This window comes from Vicugna pacos, unplaced genomic scaffold, assembly GCF_048564905.1.
Source record: "Vicugna pacos unplaced genomic scaffold, VicPac4 scaffold_19, whole genome shotgun sequence".
Taxonomy (NCBI): Eukaryota; Metazoa; Chordata; class Mammalia; order Artiodactyla; family Camelidae; genus Vicugna; species Vicugna pacos.
In genome coordinates, this window is record NW_027328740.1 from 75,644,856 (window position 1) to 75,660,965 (window position 16,110).

Below are 16,110 nucleotides of genomic sequence, written 5' to 3' on the forward strand. Positions count from 1 at the left end.
GTGCACAGCCCACATTTTCAGATGCAACAACATGCTCACTGGGCAGTACAAATGAAAAAGGAATAAAGAAAAAGGAAAAGAGGAACAAGAGAAAATTAGAAACACACAAGAACAAAAATGATTTTGACAGCATGTACAAGAATTTACGTGAGTGTGTGAGGCCAGGGACGAGGGGATGGTGAGACCCACCATCACCCCCTGCTCCAGGGAAAGCAGGGACCTAAGGGGAGCGGCGCTGCCGGGGGACCCCAACGTGGTCAGCGCCCCTAACCAAAATTCCACCTACAAGCTTCAAGGCAGCTTTTGAGCTACAAATTGTGGTCGCATTTCAGTCTGGACCGTTTTACTCACTTCCACCAAGAGTAGCAGGAGAGAATTAGGCTCTGCTCCTGTACCAAAGAATTGTTTAAATAATTAATGACTGTGGAATACTAAAAGCAACAATGGGGTAAAAGTGACTGGAGGAGAATGTGCTTGACCCGAGCTCACTGGCCGCGTTATCTCACTGACGTTCAGAAGCTGGCTGAGCCCTTATGGTACCAGAACAGACAGACCCAAAAGGAGGGAGGTTTAATGCGCTGCTGTATTTCGATACTGGGAGCCATGCCTGGTACACGAGGTTCTGGGTAAACAATGGGGACAGTGTCAACCACTGTGGGCTAATTACACATCCGGATACTCCGCCAAGTCCCAAGGGCAGACTTCAAAAGACAAAAACAATCTGGCATTCTCTGGTGGGGCTGCAGACTCAGAGACAAGCATTTGTTGAGCAAAAATATCACCAGTGCCTCCTATGACAAAAGAGGAGGCAGTGGCGTGGGGGCTGGGGCAGGGCTCCAGGCTTCCACTGCTCACTCACCAGTCTGTCCAGGGGGAGAAGTGGTCCCTGATTATGTTGCACTGATGCACCTACCTTGACTAATGCCTGGGGCCTCAGCAGGTGTTGACAGGAGAGGTGAACGGAGCCAGACTTGGTGTAGCACGGTGCTGGCAGCTATGCCCTCAGCAGTGCCCAGGCTCCTATACATGCCAGCTCATCTTAAGAAGCAGATGGGGAGTGCGGGCATGTAGATCACAGGGCCCTGAGAGGACAAGTACAGATCATGGCTACAGCATGCCTCTCCCCTTCCTTAAGTCATAGAGGTATGTCTGGGAGGAACAGAAAATTCATCCAGAGCCCGCTACATTATCTCTCGCAGGTGGGACTCGTGTCCCCTGTGCTTCTCACTCACAGGGCTGGTCTAGACATTCTTTTTATCAATTCTCTAGCATCTTCTCCTCCAACTTACCAACAACCAGAGAGTAGGATCTGATCTTAGCTAAGTTCAAGAGTCACAGAGCACTTCCTTCACAGCGGGCCCAGAAACATGTGCCAGGTTCTCCGACGGTCACCTGTGGGACCACCATGAGCCCTCTCCAGACTCAAGGACAGAGGCCGTAGGCCGGGGGAACACAGCTTCCCTCACTCTCCCCAGCAAAGGTTTCCACGTCTCGGAAAAGGCATCTCACCCTCTTCTGCCTGAGGGACAGCACAACAGATACACCGGGAAACAGAGCTGAAGTTGGGGGGGTAGGCAGCCCAGAAGAGCTCGTCTGTACTTCCGAGGCAATGTGGGGCCGTTGACTTAATCACAGGGAAAAAGTGAGAATGAACATTTCCCTGCTCTGTCCCATACACCGTGATACGCCTTTCCCTGCATAAGGAGTTCATTCGGAAGTCCCCGGCGGTGTTTCTGATGTCCTAACTTGGCATGGAGGCTGTCGGGCAAGAAGAGAGGGCCTGAGCAGAATAGGTGCTGGGCCTGGGAGGCAGGAGACACCGGCTCCAGCCCCAGCTCAACCAGCTCCTCGTTCCGCCTCTCGGGGTTCAGCATCTCATCTATAAGCAAAGGGATGAGACTGTCCCAGGACAGGCTGCCCAACAGAAATGAAATGAGAGCCATGTAAATAACGTTTCCCATTTGCCACGTTTAAAATGGTAAACAAAGAAACAAACCAACAAACAAAAAACAAATACTAGAAACTGATTTTAAGAACAGATCTTACTTAATCTACTGTATGTAAAATACTATCATTTTGACATGTAATCAATATAGGAAGTAAAGAGATAGTTTATATACTTTTACTAGACAAGCCTCAGTGTCTGATGTGCATTTGACCTAGAGCACATCTCAGCTCAGTCCAGCCTCCTCCCCAGTGCTCCTAGCATCAGTGGCTTTGGCTACTTTATTGGACAGCAACCCCAGGGGTCCCACCATGGTCATGGCTGTAAAGCGGGAGTAAGTGTCCACACTAACCCTAAAAGGATCTCTCTGAAACAAAGGCGGATTCACTTTGAAATGTCTGTAAACCGGCGGGCTGCATCTCCATCCCCCCTTGGCTACAAGACAGACTTCTTCCTTGCTGATCCCTTTCTGGATGTAGGGAAACAATCCGGCACAAAGCCAGGGTGGACTGGCCTCCAGGTAAACTTACCTGCTGTCTGTGTCCAGTCCCATGAAGTCCTCCTTCTCAAACGGGATGCAGGGGAGGGGGATCTTGTCCCCAGAATTCTTGGGGCCACCATCCAGCCACTTGGACTTGAGCAAGATGAAGAGTGACTCAGTGAAGTCCTCGATCCTCTTCTCCACCACCCTGCAGTCCTCTAAATTTGAAGGCAACGTCGGTGCGCGGCTGCTCGACTTCCTCCACATGCAGTACAAAGACAAAGAGCTGAGAGTCATTATCGAGGTGCCATACAGCTCCTCTGCACGTGGAGCTTCTCCAAGGCCTTGGCAGAGAGACAGTCGGTAATGGTGACAAGGCCCACGACCTTGCAGTGTTTCTGGAAGACGCTCCACCCATTCTCGGGCACATAGCGGTGCCTGTAGTGGATACAGAGTGTCCACTGGGAGCCACATGGGCTGATATGGCTCACCGAGGTGAGTAGCTGATAGATGCAAAAGAAATTCTCCTCTGAGATGATCTCCATGGTTTGGACTACAACGGGAAGAGTCTGGTGGTCCTCAGCACACTGCACGTAGTCAGGGATGCTCATGTTGCAGGCCCTGCCGAGACAGGAGAGGAGATCGAGGTACATTCTCTGCTGTGTGCTATGGGCCCATCTGGGTTGCGGTGACCTGGTGTGTACCAGACAGAAGGCAAGGGAAGCCAAAGCAAATCCGGGGGTACAGTTTGTCCTCATAGTCTGCACATGGCTACTGTAGCTCGGATCACATTACCCAGCTTTTGGTCTAGGCTTCCTGCCTCTGCAGAGAAAGGTCATTTCTTATTTTCTATTTCCAAGCACCTAGCAAGGCCCTGATGCAAAGTCACTGCTCAAAAATGCTGAATAAAGAAATGAACAAAGGAAATGCTTCCCCAACCCCCTTCAGCAGAATATAAAGAGAAGGACCACAGTAGGATCAAAAGATCTGGATTCCTATTCAATTTATTTGAACCCCTTAGCTTCATAGTAATGGATAAGAAAACTTGCCTTGGGGTAGAGGGTACTGTTCATTGGTGGAGCACATGCTTAGCATGTACGAGGTCCTGGGTTCAAACCCCAGTACCTCATTTTAAAAAATCAAACAAATAAATACACCTAATTTCCCTCCTGAAAAAGTATTTTTTAATTCAAAAGTCAAAAAACACCTTGCAATTGACACAACATTGTAAACTTGACTATACATCAATTAAAAAAAATCCATGCCTTGCAAGAATATATCTGGATTACGGATGTTTGCAAATGTAAAATGCCTAGGGTACCACCTGCATAAAAAGTGGTGACTGTACAATTGTACTATCCCCCCTTTATGAGCTATTCTTCCTTTGGGGGAGTTATAACCTCTCAGAGCTAATTTTCTCAGTTTAAAAAATATAAATATTTCCTGGTTCTCAGTACTGCTGAAGAATCAGATAACCCTAAGAAAGCATCTGACCCACAGAATTTACTCAATAAATGTTTCTTGAATGAATGAATAAACAAGCAAAGTGAATGCTGCTCCCTGCCAAAGACCATCATAATGATACTTCCTGGGAATCCCAAGCCCACGTTCACCAGACTCTGCACTAACAATGTGGGTGACCTGGGCAGGCCTGTGTGCTTCTCTAAGCCCCAATTTAATCGTGGATAGAAATGAGGGCAATAACACAAACCTCAAATTGTTAGTGAGTCAGTAATGAATTGTACCCCAATATTGCAAGATGGAACCATTAAGGAAAACTGGGAAAAGAGTCCATAGGCTCTCTCCATATTATCTCTTACTACCACATGGGAATCTACATTACATCTCAAAATAAAAAGTCTAATTTTTTAAAGAGGTTTTCGAGGTTAGGTGAGCTCACTGTCTCAAATAAGGAACACACAGTACAAATAGGACAATGCCCAGCCCATGAGATACACTCAGTTAACATTCCCACTGAGCCCACTAGTCCCTCCAACTTCTAATGGTGTCCACTTCCAAGAGCCCATGTGACCATCCTTGTTCTAATTTTCTATTTGTAATTTTTTTCTTTTCATTAAATAGAAACACCCAATTCCATAGAATTCTTACCAGATATCATGATGGCAGCCCTTCAAAACCTGACCACAGAGATCATGATGGCAGCCCTTCTTGGTGAAACAATAAAATGAATAGCCATTTTCACAAGACCTCTGAGTAAATCTACTAGGGAACTTCATCCTGGACTGAGGAAGAGGACTGGGGAGGAGGGGGCATTCAGGGGCACAGAGAACCATGGGCCACCTGTCCCACGATGGACTTTAGACTCACCCTCACCCTTCAGGAACTACTAAATACACACAGACAGAGTGCTATGGACAAGATTTTTTTTTTAAACAAATCCCTGAATCCCTAGCAGGTCTTGTTTCTACCCATACACAAATGGCTTATGTGCATAATGTTTCACAAAAGCCTTAAAATATTATCACCCCAACTTGACACATCAAGAAACTGAGGTAGAGAAGTTTATCACATTCTACAAGATTAGAGAGAGGCCACGTCAGACACCGTATTTAAATCCAAGCCCCTGCTCCAGTGCTCACACTAGAAAGTGTGACATACTGCCCCTTTCCTGCCCTCTCCCTGCAATCAATCTCTGAAGAGTCTTTTCTGTGTCACCTGGAATCACAATCACATTCATTTTCCACAAAGAGCTATGTCACTCCTTGGAGGACTTTTCAAAATCTAAAGGGTTGGTTTGAGAGGAGAGATTTGCATTTTCTGTTTCTCAAAGGAAACATGGCTTTAAAAGAAACTGAAAAGTAGTTATCTAGTCTAAGCCCTCATTGTGCAGAGAAAAAACCGGAGGCTCAGAAGAGATGAGGAAAGGGCGTTATTAACAAATATTGCCTCAGTGCAGCACCAAGCCAGACCTGGCACTTCTAGGGGAGGATCTGGAAGGCCCAGGAGAATGAGTGTTAGAAAACAGAAAGAGAAGAAGCATACAAGGCCCCGTCTCTTCACCACCATAACATGAATTTCCACCAAATTACCCAGAATGGGTGCAGCCAATATTAAGTTTGTCAAAAGAGGTTATAGAATTCTCAACCATAGTGGAAATTCCAACATTTACTGTGCTTTTTTCCCAGTTCAAGCATCAATTCAGTGGGCACTCTGTACCAGGGACTACACGAGGCCTGGGGTTCTCCCAAATACAGATCTCTATTACCACGTGTGCAAACCACATTAAGGCCACCAGAAGAAAAGCGCCCACAGATAAGATGGAATTACTGAAACTGAAAGCAGCAAAAGAGCATATATTACTAGGAAAAACGGTGCTCCTTGTAATGGACACATGGACATAGAATGCAAACTGTGTTTAGCAGGCAGGAAAGGGGGGATTAACAGATACAAATTAGTAAATATAAAATAAGTGACAAGGACCTGCTATATAACACAGGGAACTATATTCAATTTCTTGTAGTGATTTATACTAAAAACAATCTAAAACATATATATATATACATATGCATATGTTTATAACTGAATCTCTGCTGCACACTTGAAAATAACATTGTAAATTGACTACACTTAAATAAAAAATAATTTTAAAAAATAAGTAAAAATAAATGCAACGCCATTAAGAAAAAATAAAAGAACTCTCTAATCCCCTTAACTGTAGGTGGTCGAGAAATCTAGCTGCAAACACCAAGTCCACTGGATCACTCCAGCACTGGCTGTCACTCTTTCTGACCATCAGAGAGTCACTTGCTTCACTGAGGTTACTTTTCTCTTCTGTGAAAGGCTACAGTTGCAACTAACGATGTATAGAATCTCATCATTCACAAGCCCAAAAAGTAGTGAGAACTTCACATGGGCCAGGCTCTGGTCAGATGAAAAGATAGGGTCCCAGATATATTCATGGGTAGAAGAAGTTTATGCCATAAAGGTATAAATTCTTCCTGTTTTGATAGACAGATTCATTTCAATTCTGGTTAGAATTCCTACCAGATTTTTCTTGGAATATAACAAGTTAATTTATGGTCAGGAATAGCCAAGAAATTTCTTTAGAACCACCACTTGGGAGGGGTGGATAGGTCATTCATTTCCACTGCTCTTTCTGAAGTGATGAAAACGTTCTGGAATAATAATGCATGCACCACTGTGAATATGCAAAAAGCTGCTGAATTGTACCATTTAAATGGATGGAATTCATGGTGTGTGAACTATATCACAATAAAACTGTCCTATGAAAATTATTTCTTGACAATTATTTTTCAGTTTATACACTAGTCTGTCCCACAATTTAAGAAAAACAAAAAACCTAAACAAGCCAAACTATGCCAGGAGCACTTTAGGGCTGCAATATCCCTGGGTCTCCAAGGCCTCTGGTGGTGCTGTTCCTGTTAACACACAATAGCTGGGCTGGGCTAGTTAGGGACTGTAACTATCTTTTGAAAATCGAGGATCACTCCTTTCACCCTGGGAGAGGGAAGGAAGGAGGATGTCACAGCCTCATGCCTTCAGCACATTTTTAACAGAACCAAGCCCTGCTTTCACCACTGCAATCCCTCTCACTATAAAAACACGTGACATCAACAAGCACCGCCATCATAACACCTGAAAGTGTTCAAGGTACTTACCTGAGGCAGAAACATGGAGGGGGGAGACAGAACCTCGCTTAGCAGTGACGCTCCCTTATCCCGACTCCACCAGGAGAAGCTGGGCGTTAGAGCCGGAGGCTTTCAGCCCAGGTAGCAGCGCCCACGCCACAGAGCTGGTCCTCAGGGAGCGGGAAAGGGAGAGCAGGGCAGCCCCGGGGTCGCGGGGCAGGGAAAGCGGGGAGGGGGACGCGGGCTGCAGCCTCGCTCGGAGGACAGCCCCAGCCACAGTCCCAGGCGCCCGCCCCCGTCCGGGTCCGCAGACCCCGCCCGCCCGGGACACAGCCCGCCCAGGGGCGGGGACGGGCCGCCGGACGAGAAGAGCAAGCCCGGGAGGAGAGGACTAGCGGGAGGGAGAGGGGAAGGGGACGCCAGCCGCGGACTGAGGGGATCCCGGCTGGGTGAGAGATGGCAGGTGCACACCAGGCCCTGGACACTGTGGCCGGGACGCCGGGGCAGGTGGCGCTGGCAGAGGGGTCTGGCCTGAGCAATTCATCTGAACACGGGCTGACTAGCGCCCTTGGGGTCTGTGACAGGCGGACCGCCCTCCCGCAGCCGCCTGACCCCTTTCCCAGGAGCCCCCCACCTTGCACTTCCACAGTCAGAGGCCCCGACCCCAGGCAGGAACCAAAGGCCTACCGGGCGACGTAGTTGAGAAGCCTTTGGGCCCGATCCCCGGCTCGGATATGGAGCTCCCAACCAGCGGACCACTTGGCACTGACTGCGCATGCGCAGGAGGGCCAGCGATCCTCTCTGGGTTCTGTGAGAGAAGGTGGGACAGCGAGGGAGGGAGAAGATGGGAGCGGGTGGAGAGGACGGGAAAATTGGAGGGATACAGATGGACAGGATGAGCAGAGAGAAGGAAGGGATCTGGAGAAGGGAGGGTCTTAGAGGAGTTGGAGAAAAAAAGCTTTACCTCTGGGGCACCCCTAGGCGGCAGACCTGCCTCTGTACCCTTCTGTTACCCTTCAAGCCCCGCAGCTCAATTTTACCACCGTGATCCAACCCTCCGTCCGATGCTTCTGCAGAAACCCTAGGGAGATCACACCCGTTGCCCCCACGCGGAGCTGGGTTTTCTGTTGCTCTGAGAACCAAGCACCCGCAGGTGTTGTCGCTCAGAACTACCTTGGGAAGAGCACATATTCCCCTTTTACACGCTGGGAAACAGGCAGGCAGGATCTCTGCCTTAGCTCCACTGTCCCAGGTGTTGGGCTGGGGGGAGTGGTGTCGTACAAGATCAGAGCCCCAGACAGAGCAGACTGCCTGAGTGTTGGTGCATAGTCCCCATCCCTCCTGGGTAAACCATACCCCACCCTAGTGGAAACATCAAGGGCTCACAGTAGTTCCCTGGGTGTGGGAGAGCTGTCCTCATGTGAAGGAAAAGTCCAGCTGGGCTAACAAGCTAAGTCACAAATCTAAGTGTGATAAGTGTCAGTTTACTGATCTAAATTCTGCTGGGCTATCTCGTAAATCTGAAGTTTAGTGTCAGTTTATTGGCCTAACAACCTAACTCGTAATTCCAAGCTCAACAAGTGTCAGTAATGTGATCTGTTACAAATTGATAAGCTCCAGTGTACTTATTCCTTGCTTTTTGTTCTTTGAGCCTTATTGGCTAATCCCCCCTTACTTGTAACTAAGCCTTTAAAACCTCATGTGCACGTCTTGGAGGTACTCAAAACTTCGGAGCCGAAGCCCCTCTGAGCCCACCGGCATAATAATTCTGAGTACTCCAACACTCCGATTGGTGCTTTTGTCTTGGCTGGCCTGTTTCCATAACACTCAGCTCCAGTGCCCAGCTTTCTAGGTAGATAGGAGTGTTACCAAGTCGAAATTAATTCTCCTCAGTGCAGGACAGGCCAATAAGTTGGGAGACCAGATGTTGGGGCATGGAATAGCAAGTTTCTGTAGACCTAGATGGCAAACTAATGTCCTGGAAAACCATCTCCCCAAGTCACAATTCAGGCTCCTTTCCTATGTGCTTGGTTAGTGCAAACTTCTTAGTGTAGGAATTCCTTCTTGTTAGAATCCTTTCTTCTTGCAGCTATCTGCGTGGGTCAGATCCCTGTAAACCTCCAACAAAAGAAACGTTATTTTCTATTCTGCAATTTGCTATCTTTTAATGAATGAAAAAGTGTTAAATATCCTTAAAGGTCAGAGCCTTCAGAATAGGGTCTCCTGTTTATTTCAGGCTCTAGGCAACATTGTTTTACAAGCAAGATGAAGCCTAGGTGACAGAGCATAGGGTTAAATTCAAAGGAACAAATCTAATATGGAGTCAGATTTCTTCTGTTATATTACCCGGCCAGATGCCACTTGAGGATTTAAACCCCTTTAAGTTAAAAATAACTAAAATTTTAAAGGAATTTACATACATAGGTGGGAATGTGCAAAGCATATCTGGAAAAGCACCCAAAGGATAGTAAACAGAGGCATCTCCAGAGAGGGCTGAAAGAACAGAGGATGAGGGAAAACTTCTTTCACTTGTGTATTTTTGTTCTCTGAGTTTTTTTTAAACCATTTCCTTGTATTTCTTTTTCAGATAAAAGAAATGTGTAATGGAGCAAAGGAGTAATTAGCTTAGCAAATACAGCAGCCATGGAATCACTAGTCATCACTTTTGATTTAAGCCAGAAAGCATTTTTTGACTCTCTCCAATGTGCTCTGTCCTGTTTTAAGACTTCTATTAATATTATTATTATTATTATTATTATTATTATTATTATTATTATTATTACTATTACTACAAGTACTACTACTATGACTATTACTATTATTACTATTATTTTATGAAATAATAACACGGTTTACCTCACCCCTGCCCATGGCTGGTGGAAAACCAACTGAGTTTTTCTTGAGTTGTTTTCCAAGGAGTAGAGATGAGTTTATAAACAGAACACATCTTCAGGGCAAAACAGGCAGTGTGCATTACCAGCAGGCCAGACAGCAATGAAGGGTTTTCAATAGAGGCACCCAGAAGCTGAGAGAGAAAGCCTCCAGGACACTACAAAAAGCTGCCCAAACTGCCATCTCCATGGTACTACTGAAATAGGAAAGAACAAATCTGACTCCATATTTGATCTGTTTCTTTGACTTTAACAAATCCAAGTTAATATGCTCCGGTATTTTCATGGGTTATGATGTCACAGAGGAAACGGACAGGTCAACAAGGAACCACTCTGCCGTGATCACGGAGCCGGGGAAAGGGATGGGCTGCAAGATGTATGAAGCAGCCACAACTGTGCCCGTGCTTCTAGGCAGGTATCCAAAATCGCCTCGACAAGGTGTCAAACATTTGTGCCCATGTCCTCATCAACAGACATGTATTAAAGACAAATGGAAACATATAAAAGGCCAATACCCTTGCTGGGTACACCGTCCAAAGAACAAAGTCTCAGTTTGAGAACTGGCCATCTCGGTTCCATGGGATTCATTCTTGGAGAACCTTAAAAACCACTCTTCTGTCCTCAAGAATTGCTGCATATTTGTCCTATCTTTGGCTCAGGGATGCAGCACGTTCAAGTGAACTTTAATGTCTGCACAGATTTGACTGTCTTTTTCCAGGTTCACTTGTCCATTCCAAAGAGGCTTGAGCTATGTCCATCTTCCGTAAGATCTATTCCCTCCAGTGACAGCTCATTGAGCCTGCAATTAAAAGCCAAGTGAACAAGACTGTCCTCAGCTAAAAAGTTCACCGATCTTTCACTGTTTTCTTAATCTCCTCTCCTGGCTAATTGCAACAGACTAACACCTCCCTCCACCAAGATACCCAACTATGTCATTTTTCTCCCCAAAGAGAAAATAAGGTCCATAAAAGAGGAGACAACTCCATAGTCACCTCTGAATTCTTAGCATATAGTAATGTCAATAAATACAACTCAGATTATTGTTAGTTTCCTTTAAAACCTTTCTGGTTATTTGAATGAGACCTTGGAAGAGAGGTGTTTGCTGTCCAGTATCTTGATCCACAAGACTCTGGAGGCCTTTTTCGGAATAGCTGTTCACTGATTCATTCAAAATACAACTTATCAATCAAGGAGTAGCTGTGCTTTTCTGCCAGGAGTTTGTGGTCACTTTCATGCCAGAACAGCTTTAAACTATATCCTTACTTTGGATTTGTTATTTTTCCCCTCTTCCACCAAAATTGACTTTTCTTACTTTCTTGTCTTGAGGAATTTTTTTTTCCTATTTCACCCTTTAGTAAAGCAAGATTCTCAGGATGGGCTTGGCCCATTATATGATCACCCATCCAACTCCTAGTGTGAGAGGTCTGGGGCTCACATCCCTCCCTCCTGTCAAGGCAACTGAAAATCAGTTCAGGAGCCAACCAGCACACCACGGCTTCTAACGCTCACGTATCTCTCAGAAACCCTGCTTTCTCGTTTGTCTTGGCTTCTGAGAATTTTCCCTCACTTTCTTGACAATGAGTTGTGCAGCTTGAAAGATGAGGAAGGAAGGTTTTATTTCTCAATCAGCATTTTAAGGAACTTGTGTAATGAAGGTTTTCAGGAGTTTCTAGTACACTCCATTGCCGAGACAGAAAACACACTAGACATTTTCTAAATTTAGTTCTCATGTGCATTTTTTCTTTGCTTTTTTTTCTTAACTGCTAACAGACATTTTTTAATTAAAAAAAAAATAAGGCCCCAAAAAGAATAGAACACTGAAGGGGCAAACAAAATTAAAGGGCAAAGACAGAAAAATGATAACTACTCTACAAAGTTAATGTAATACATACACTATGTATCAGATCAGCAATTCTCAGTAACAGCTAATTGAAACATGACCATGAGGTAAAATTTCTCTCCTGTCAGGACATGGCCAACAGAAAATACAATTAAACCAACAAACTAATTTCCTAAGTCTGGCGAGGTACAGAAGTCTACAAGCTAAATGTGTCTTATTCTAGAAAAGAGGGAGTCTCACCAGCTCTTTTCTGTGGAGCCTGAGCCCACGGGAGGACGGTGAAGTGAGCTCTGTAAGTACCCAATTAGCAAAGTGAGTGATGAATAAATAGACGTGAGCTTTGATGACAGAGATAATACTACTATTCGTTTGTCCTTTAAAGTATGACTTCACGTTCAGTGATCAATACTTCGGCGTCCTTAGGAGTTGAGATTTTAGGAAAATGCACAACCTGGGCCCAGATCTCCTCTTTAAGCTCGTGACACTGCAGTTAGTTGTCTCAAAGGCAGCTCCAACTCCACATGCAAAGAGCTGAATTCACGGTGTTCCTCCCATAACCGTCCTTACCAGGGCCCCTGGTCGGAGTGTAAGGTCTCCCTGCGTCTCCCAACTCAGGCCCATCACTCACAGATGTGAATGGACCCCTCCTTCAGGGACCAGATATCCTCAGACACCGAGTCCCACTACCCTCAACTGACCTACCAGATACTCACTGGCACTCACTCAGCACTGACTCTCTGCTGGAGACCACGCTGCACACTGCACAGTGTATCTCACTGGATCTCCACAATAGTCCTGGGAATTGGGTACATCACTGCTTCAATTGATTAGATAAATTGTTTCACTTCCTTGCGTGTGTCATTCAAACTGACACGGCTACTAAGCCACAAGCCTGGGCCTGAAAACCACTTGAAAATTGGACACTGCTACACCTCGCAGCCACCCTACTCTGACTCATCACATCATCTCCTGCCAAGCCTTCTAAATGTTTCCAAACATTCTAGAAGACAAATATGAACTATGAGAGCACCCCACTCTCCTACTTAAAATCTGTCAATGATGGTTCACTCCCCTTAGGAGAAAGCCCAACCAGGCCTGAGCACAGCCTAAGGCCCCAGCATCCGCTTTCCCTGCACGACCGCGCCGCCTCACCCACCAGGCAGCTCTACACGTGCCGTGTCTAGGACAGGGATGCTGACTCCGCACAACCCAGGGCTTGTCTCACTTGAACAATGATCACCTTCTTCAGTGTTCATCTTCTTCATTGCTGACTCTCACAAAAATGTTTTCTCATGATGAATCAATATCTTTTTCCTTACAACTGCCCATCATTAATAATGAGCTCCCCCCAAAGAGAGAAGACCTAATTCTCAGTCTCCTTATCTGTAAAGTGAGAATAACAAGGAAATATGTGAGGTTTCAAGAGAAATAATATTCATGTGAGGCTGAGGGACAATTCCATCATACAGTAAGCATTCAATATGTGCTTACTTAATATTAATAAGAATATATTGCATTCTAGCAACCTTCAATCAATGTTTTATGACTTTGTCCAACAGACTACTGACAAACTGTTGGACGAACCACTTTGAGCAGATCAGCACAAGCATACTGGGAGAGGTAAGTGCTGACTCCAGTTACAGCTGCAGCCACCCAGCACTACGGGGCGGGGGCAGTTTGCTCAAACTCTTACATGTTGCTTGAGCATTTAGTTCTCATTATAGAATAAAGACAGTTGTTCTTTAGTCAAAGCTCCTGAAACATAAATCTTCAAAGATTGATGCAAATTAGGTTTCAAGTACAACACTCTCACTAGAATTTATTTGAAAATTATAGTCTTAGCTACTCCGCACATCAAAAGGGCATAATCTTAATGTATCTGACTAAATACACTGAAAGGGTTGTTTAAAAGTAATTAAGAAGAAGCCATTCAGAATAAGCTCTCAGTATCATCTGCACAAAGACCCACCCAAGGGTCTCATTTCTCACTTCCACATAGGTGTTTTCAAGTAGCTTACCTTGGGTCTTGGTTTCTTATAACACGGGGCGGGGATTAGTTGTGGATAGATTTATGTAGCAAATATATACCAAGGGTATTTGTTGTGAAGGAATTCTACAAATAAGAAGATTGATACATAGTCCCACCCATAAGAAATTCAGCCTTTCCATTTACAACAGCATTAAAAATAAAGTGAGAGATACATTTAACAAAAATTTACAAGATTTGTACATTGAACTTTTTGAAGTATCACCAAAATAAATTTTAAAAGATCTACATATATGGAAGACATCCCATTTTCATGGAATGATTGACAATATTATTAAAAATGTTAAGAATCCTCAAAGTGAACTATATATTCAGTGGAATCCCTATCAAAATTCCAGCTGACTTCTATGCAAAATTGAAAAACTGATCCCAAAATTCACATGGACGTGCAAGGGGCCCAGGACAGCAAAAACAACCTTGAAAAAGAAGAGTAAAGTTGGAGGACTCACTTTAAAGTGTACTAAAATGCTATAGTACTAAGTCAGTATGATACTGGCATAAGTTTGGATAAATAAGTCTAAGAGACACAATAAAAACCCACGGGGAAAAACTTACATTTACAGACACTTTTCCACTAGGGGGCCAAAAACACTCCATTGAAAGAATAGTCTATTCAACTAATGGTTCAGGGACAGCTGGGTATCTGCAGGCAAAAGAATCAATCTGGAATCTGAACACCCATATTTTATATAACAAATAAAATTAATTGAAAATAGATCACAGACAGAAATGTAAAAATTAAACCTATAAACTTTCTAAAAGAAGACACAGTATAAATCTTTGTGGGCCTAGGATAGGCTTTGGTTTCCTAGATACAAAACCAAGAGCACAAGTGATAGAAGGAAAAAGCAGATAAACTGGACTTCATCAAAACTAAAACCTTTTTCTTACAAAGGACATCATCAAGAAAGTGAAATGACAGGGGAAAAGGGTATCTCAAGTCAGAGAGTGCGTGCTTCGCAAAAAAATAAAATAAATCTTACATCAAACTACCTCCCTTGTAAAGAAATTGTTTTAATGTTTAAAAAAATATAGTTAAAGGACAATGTGCAGAATAGAAGAAAAATTTGGCAAAGCATGTATCTAATAAGAGAGTAGTATCCAGGATATATAACAAATGCTTACAACTGAACAATACAAAAAAATACACCCAATTTTTAAATTTCCCACGAATTTAAATAGATATACAAATGGCCAATAATCATATGAAAAGATGCTCAGCATCACTAGGGAAGTCAAAAACAAAATGAGATCTCATTTTACACCCACTAGGATGGTTATAACCAAAACATGGACAATAACAAATGTCGTTCAGGAGGCAGAGAAACCTCATATGCGGCCAGGGGAAAGGAACAATGTTGCAGCTTCTTTGGAGAAGTCTGGTATTTCCTCAAAAGCTTAGAGTTATATGTCTCAGCAATTCCACTCCTACATATAGAGTCATCTCTCAATATCCTTGGGGGGTTGGTTTCAGGAACCCCACACCCTGGATACCATAATCCAAGGATGTTCGAGTCCCTTTACAATCAACCATCTGGATTCATGTAGTGGAAACTACAGATATGGCGGGGCAAATGTACAGCCAACAGAATGAAAACATATTCTCATAAAAAATTTCACATCAATATTCATAGCAGTATCATTCAGAGTAGCCAAAAGTTACTAACAATATCCATCCATCAATGAACGGATAAACAAAATTACCAAGAATAGGCCCACAAACTTTTGGTCATTGAATCTTTGACAAAGGAGGTGAGAACATACAATGGAGTAAAGACAGCCTCTTCAGCAAATGGTGTAGGGAAAACTTAACAGCTGCATGTAAATCATTGAAGTTAGACTACTCCCTCACAGAATATACAAAAATGAATACAAAATGTGTTAAAGACTTAAACATGTAGACAAGACACTATAAACCTCTTAGAAGCAACCATAGGCAAAACATCTGACATACATCTCAGCAATGTTTTCCTAGAGCAGTCTACTCAAGCAATAGAAAAACAACCAAAAATATACAAGAGGGATCTAATTAAACTTACAAGCTTTTGCACAGCTATGGAAACAGTAAGCAAAACAAAAAGACAACCAACCTATGGAATGGGAGAAAATATTTACAATAAATGAAACTGCTAGGGGCTTAATTCCCAGAATATGTAAACAGCTTTTACACTTAATAAGAAAGAAAAACAAACAATTCAATTCAAAAATTGGCAGAAGTCCTAAAGAAACATTTCTCCAATGAAGACGTACAAATGGCCAGTAGCCACATAAAAAAATATTCATTATCATTATCAGA

General features: G+C 43.9%; 1 protein-coding gene across 1 annotated transcript in view; it reads right to left on the reverse strand.

The window, feature by feature from the left end:
- The window catches only part of LOC140693568 (trafficking protein particle complex subunit 9-like), a 96,239-nt gene that overhangs the window by 32,860 nt on the left and 47,269 nt on the right, over positions 1-16,110 (reverse strand). The window contains exon 7 of the mRNA XM_072957356.1: positions 2,476-3,047. Within this exon, the coding sequence (XP_072813457.1) occupies positions 2,723-3,047 (325 nt within the window). The 3' untranslated portion in view covers positions 2,476-2,722. The remainder of the gene's footprint in view (positions 1-2,475; positions 3,048-16,110) is intronic.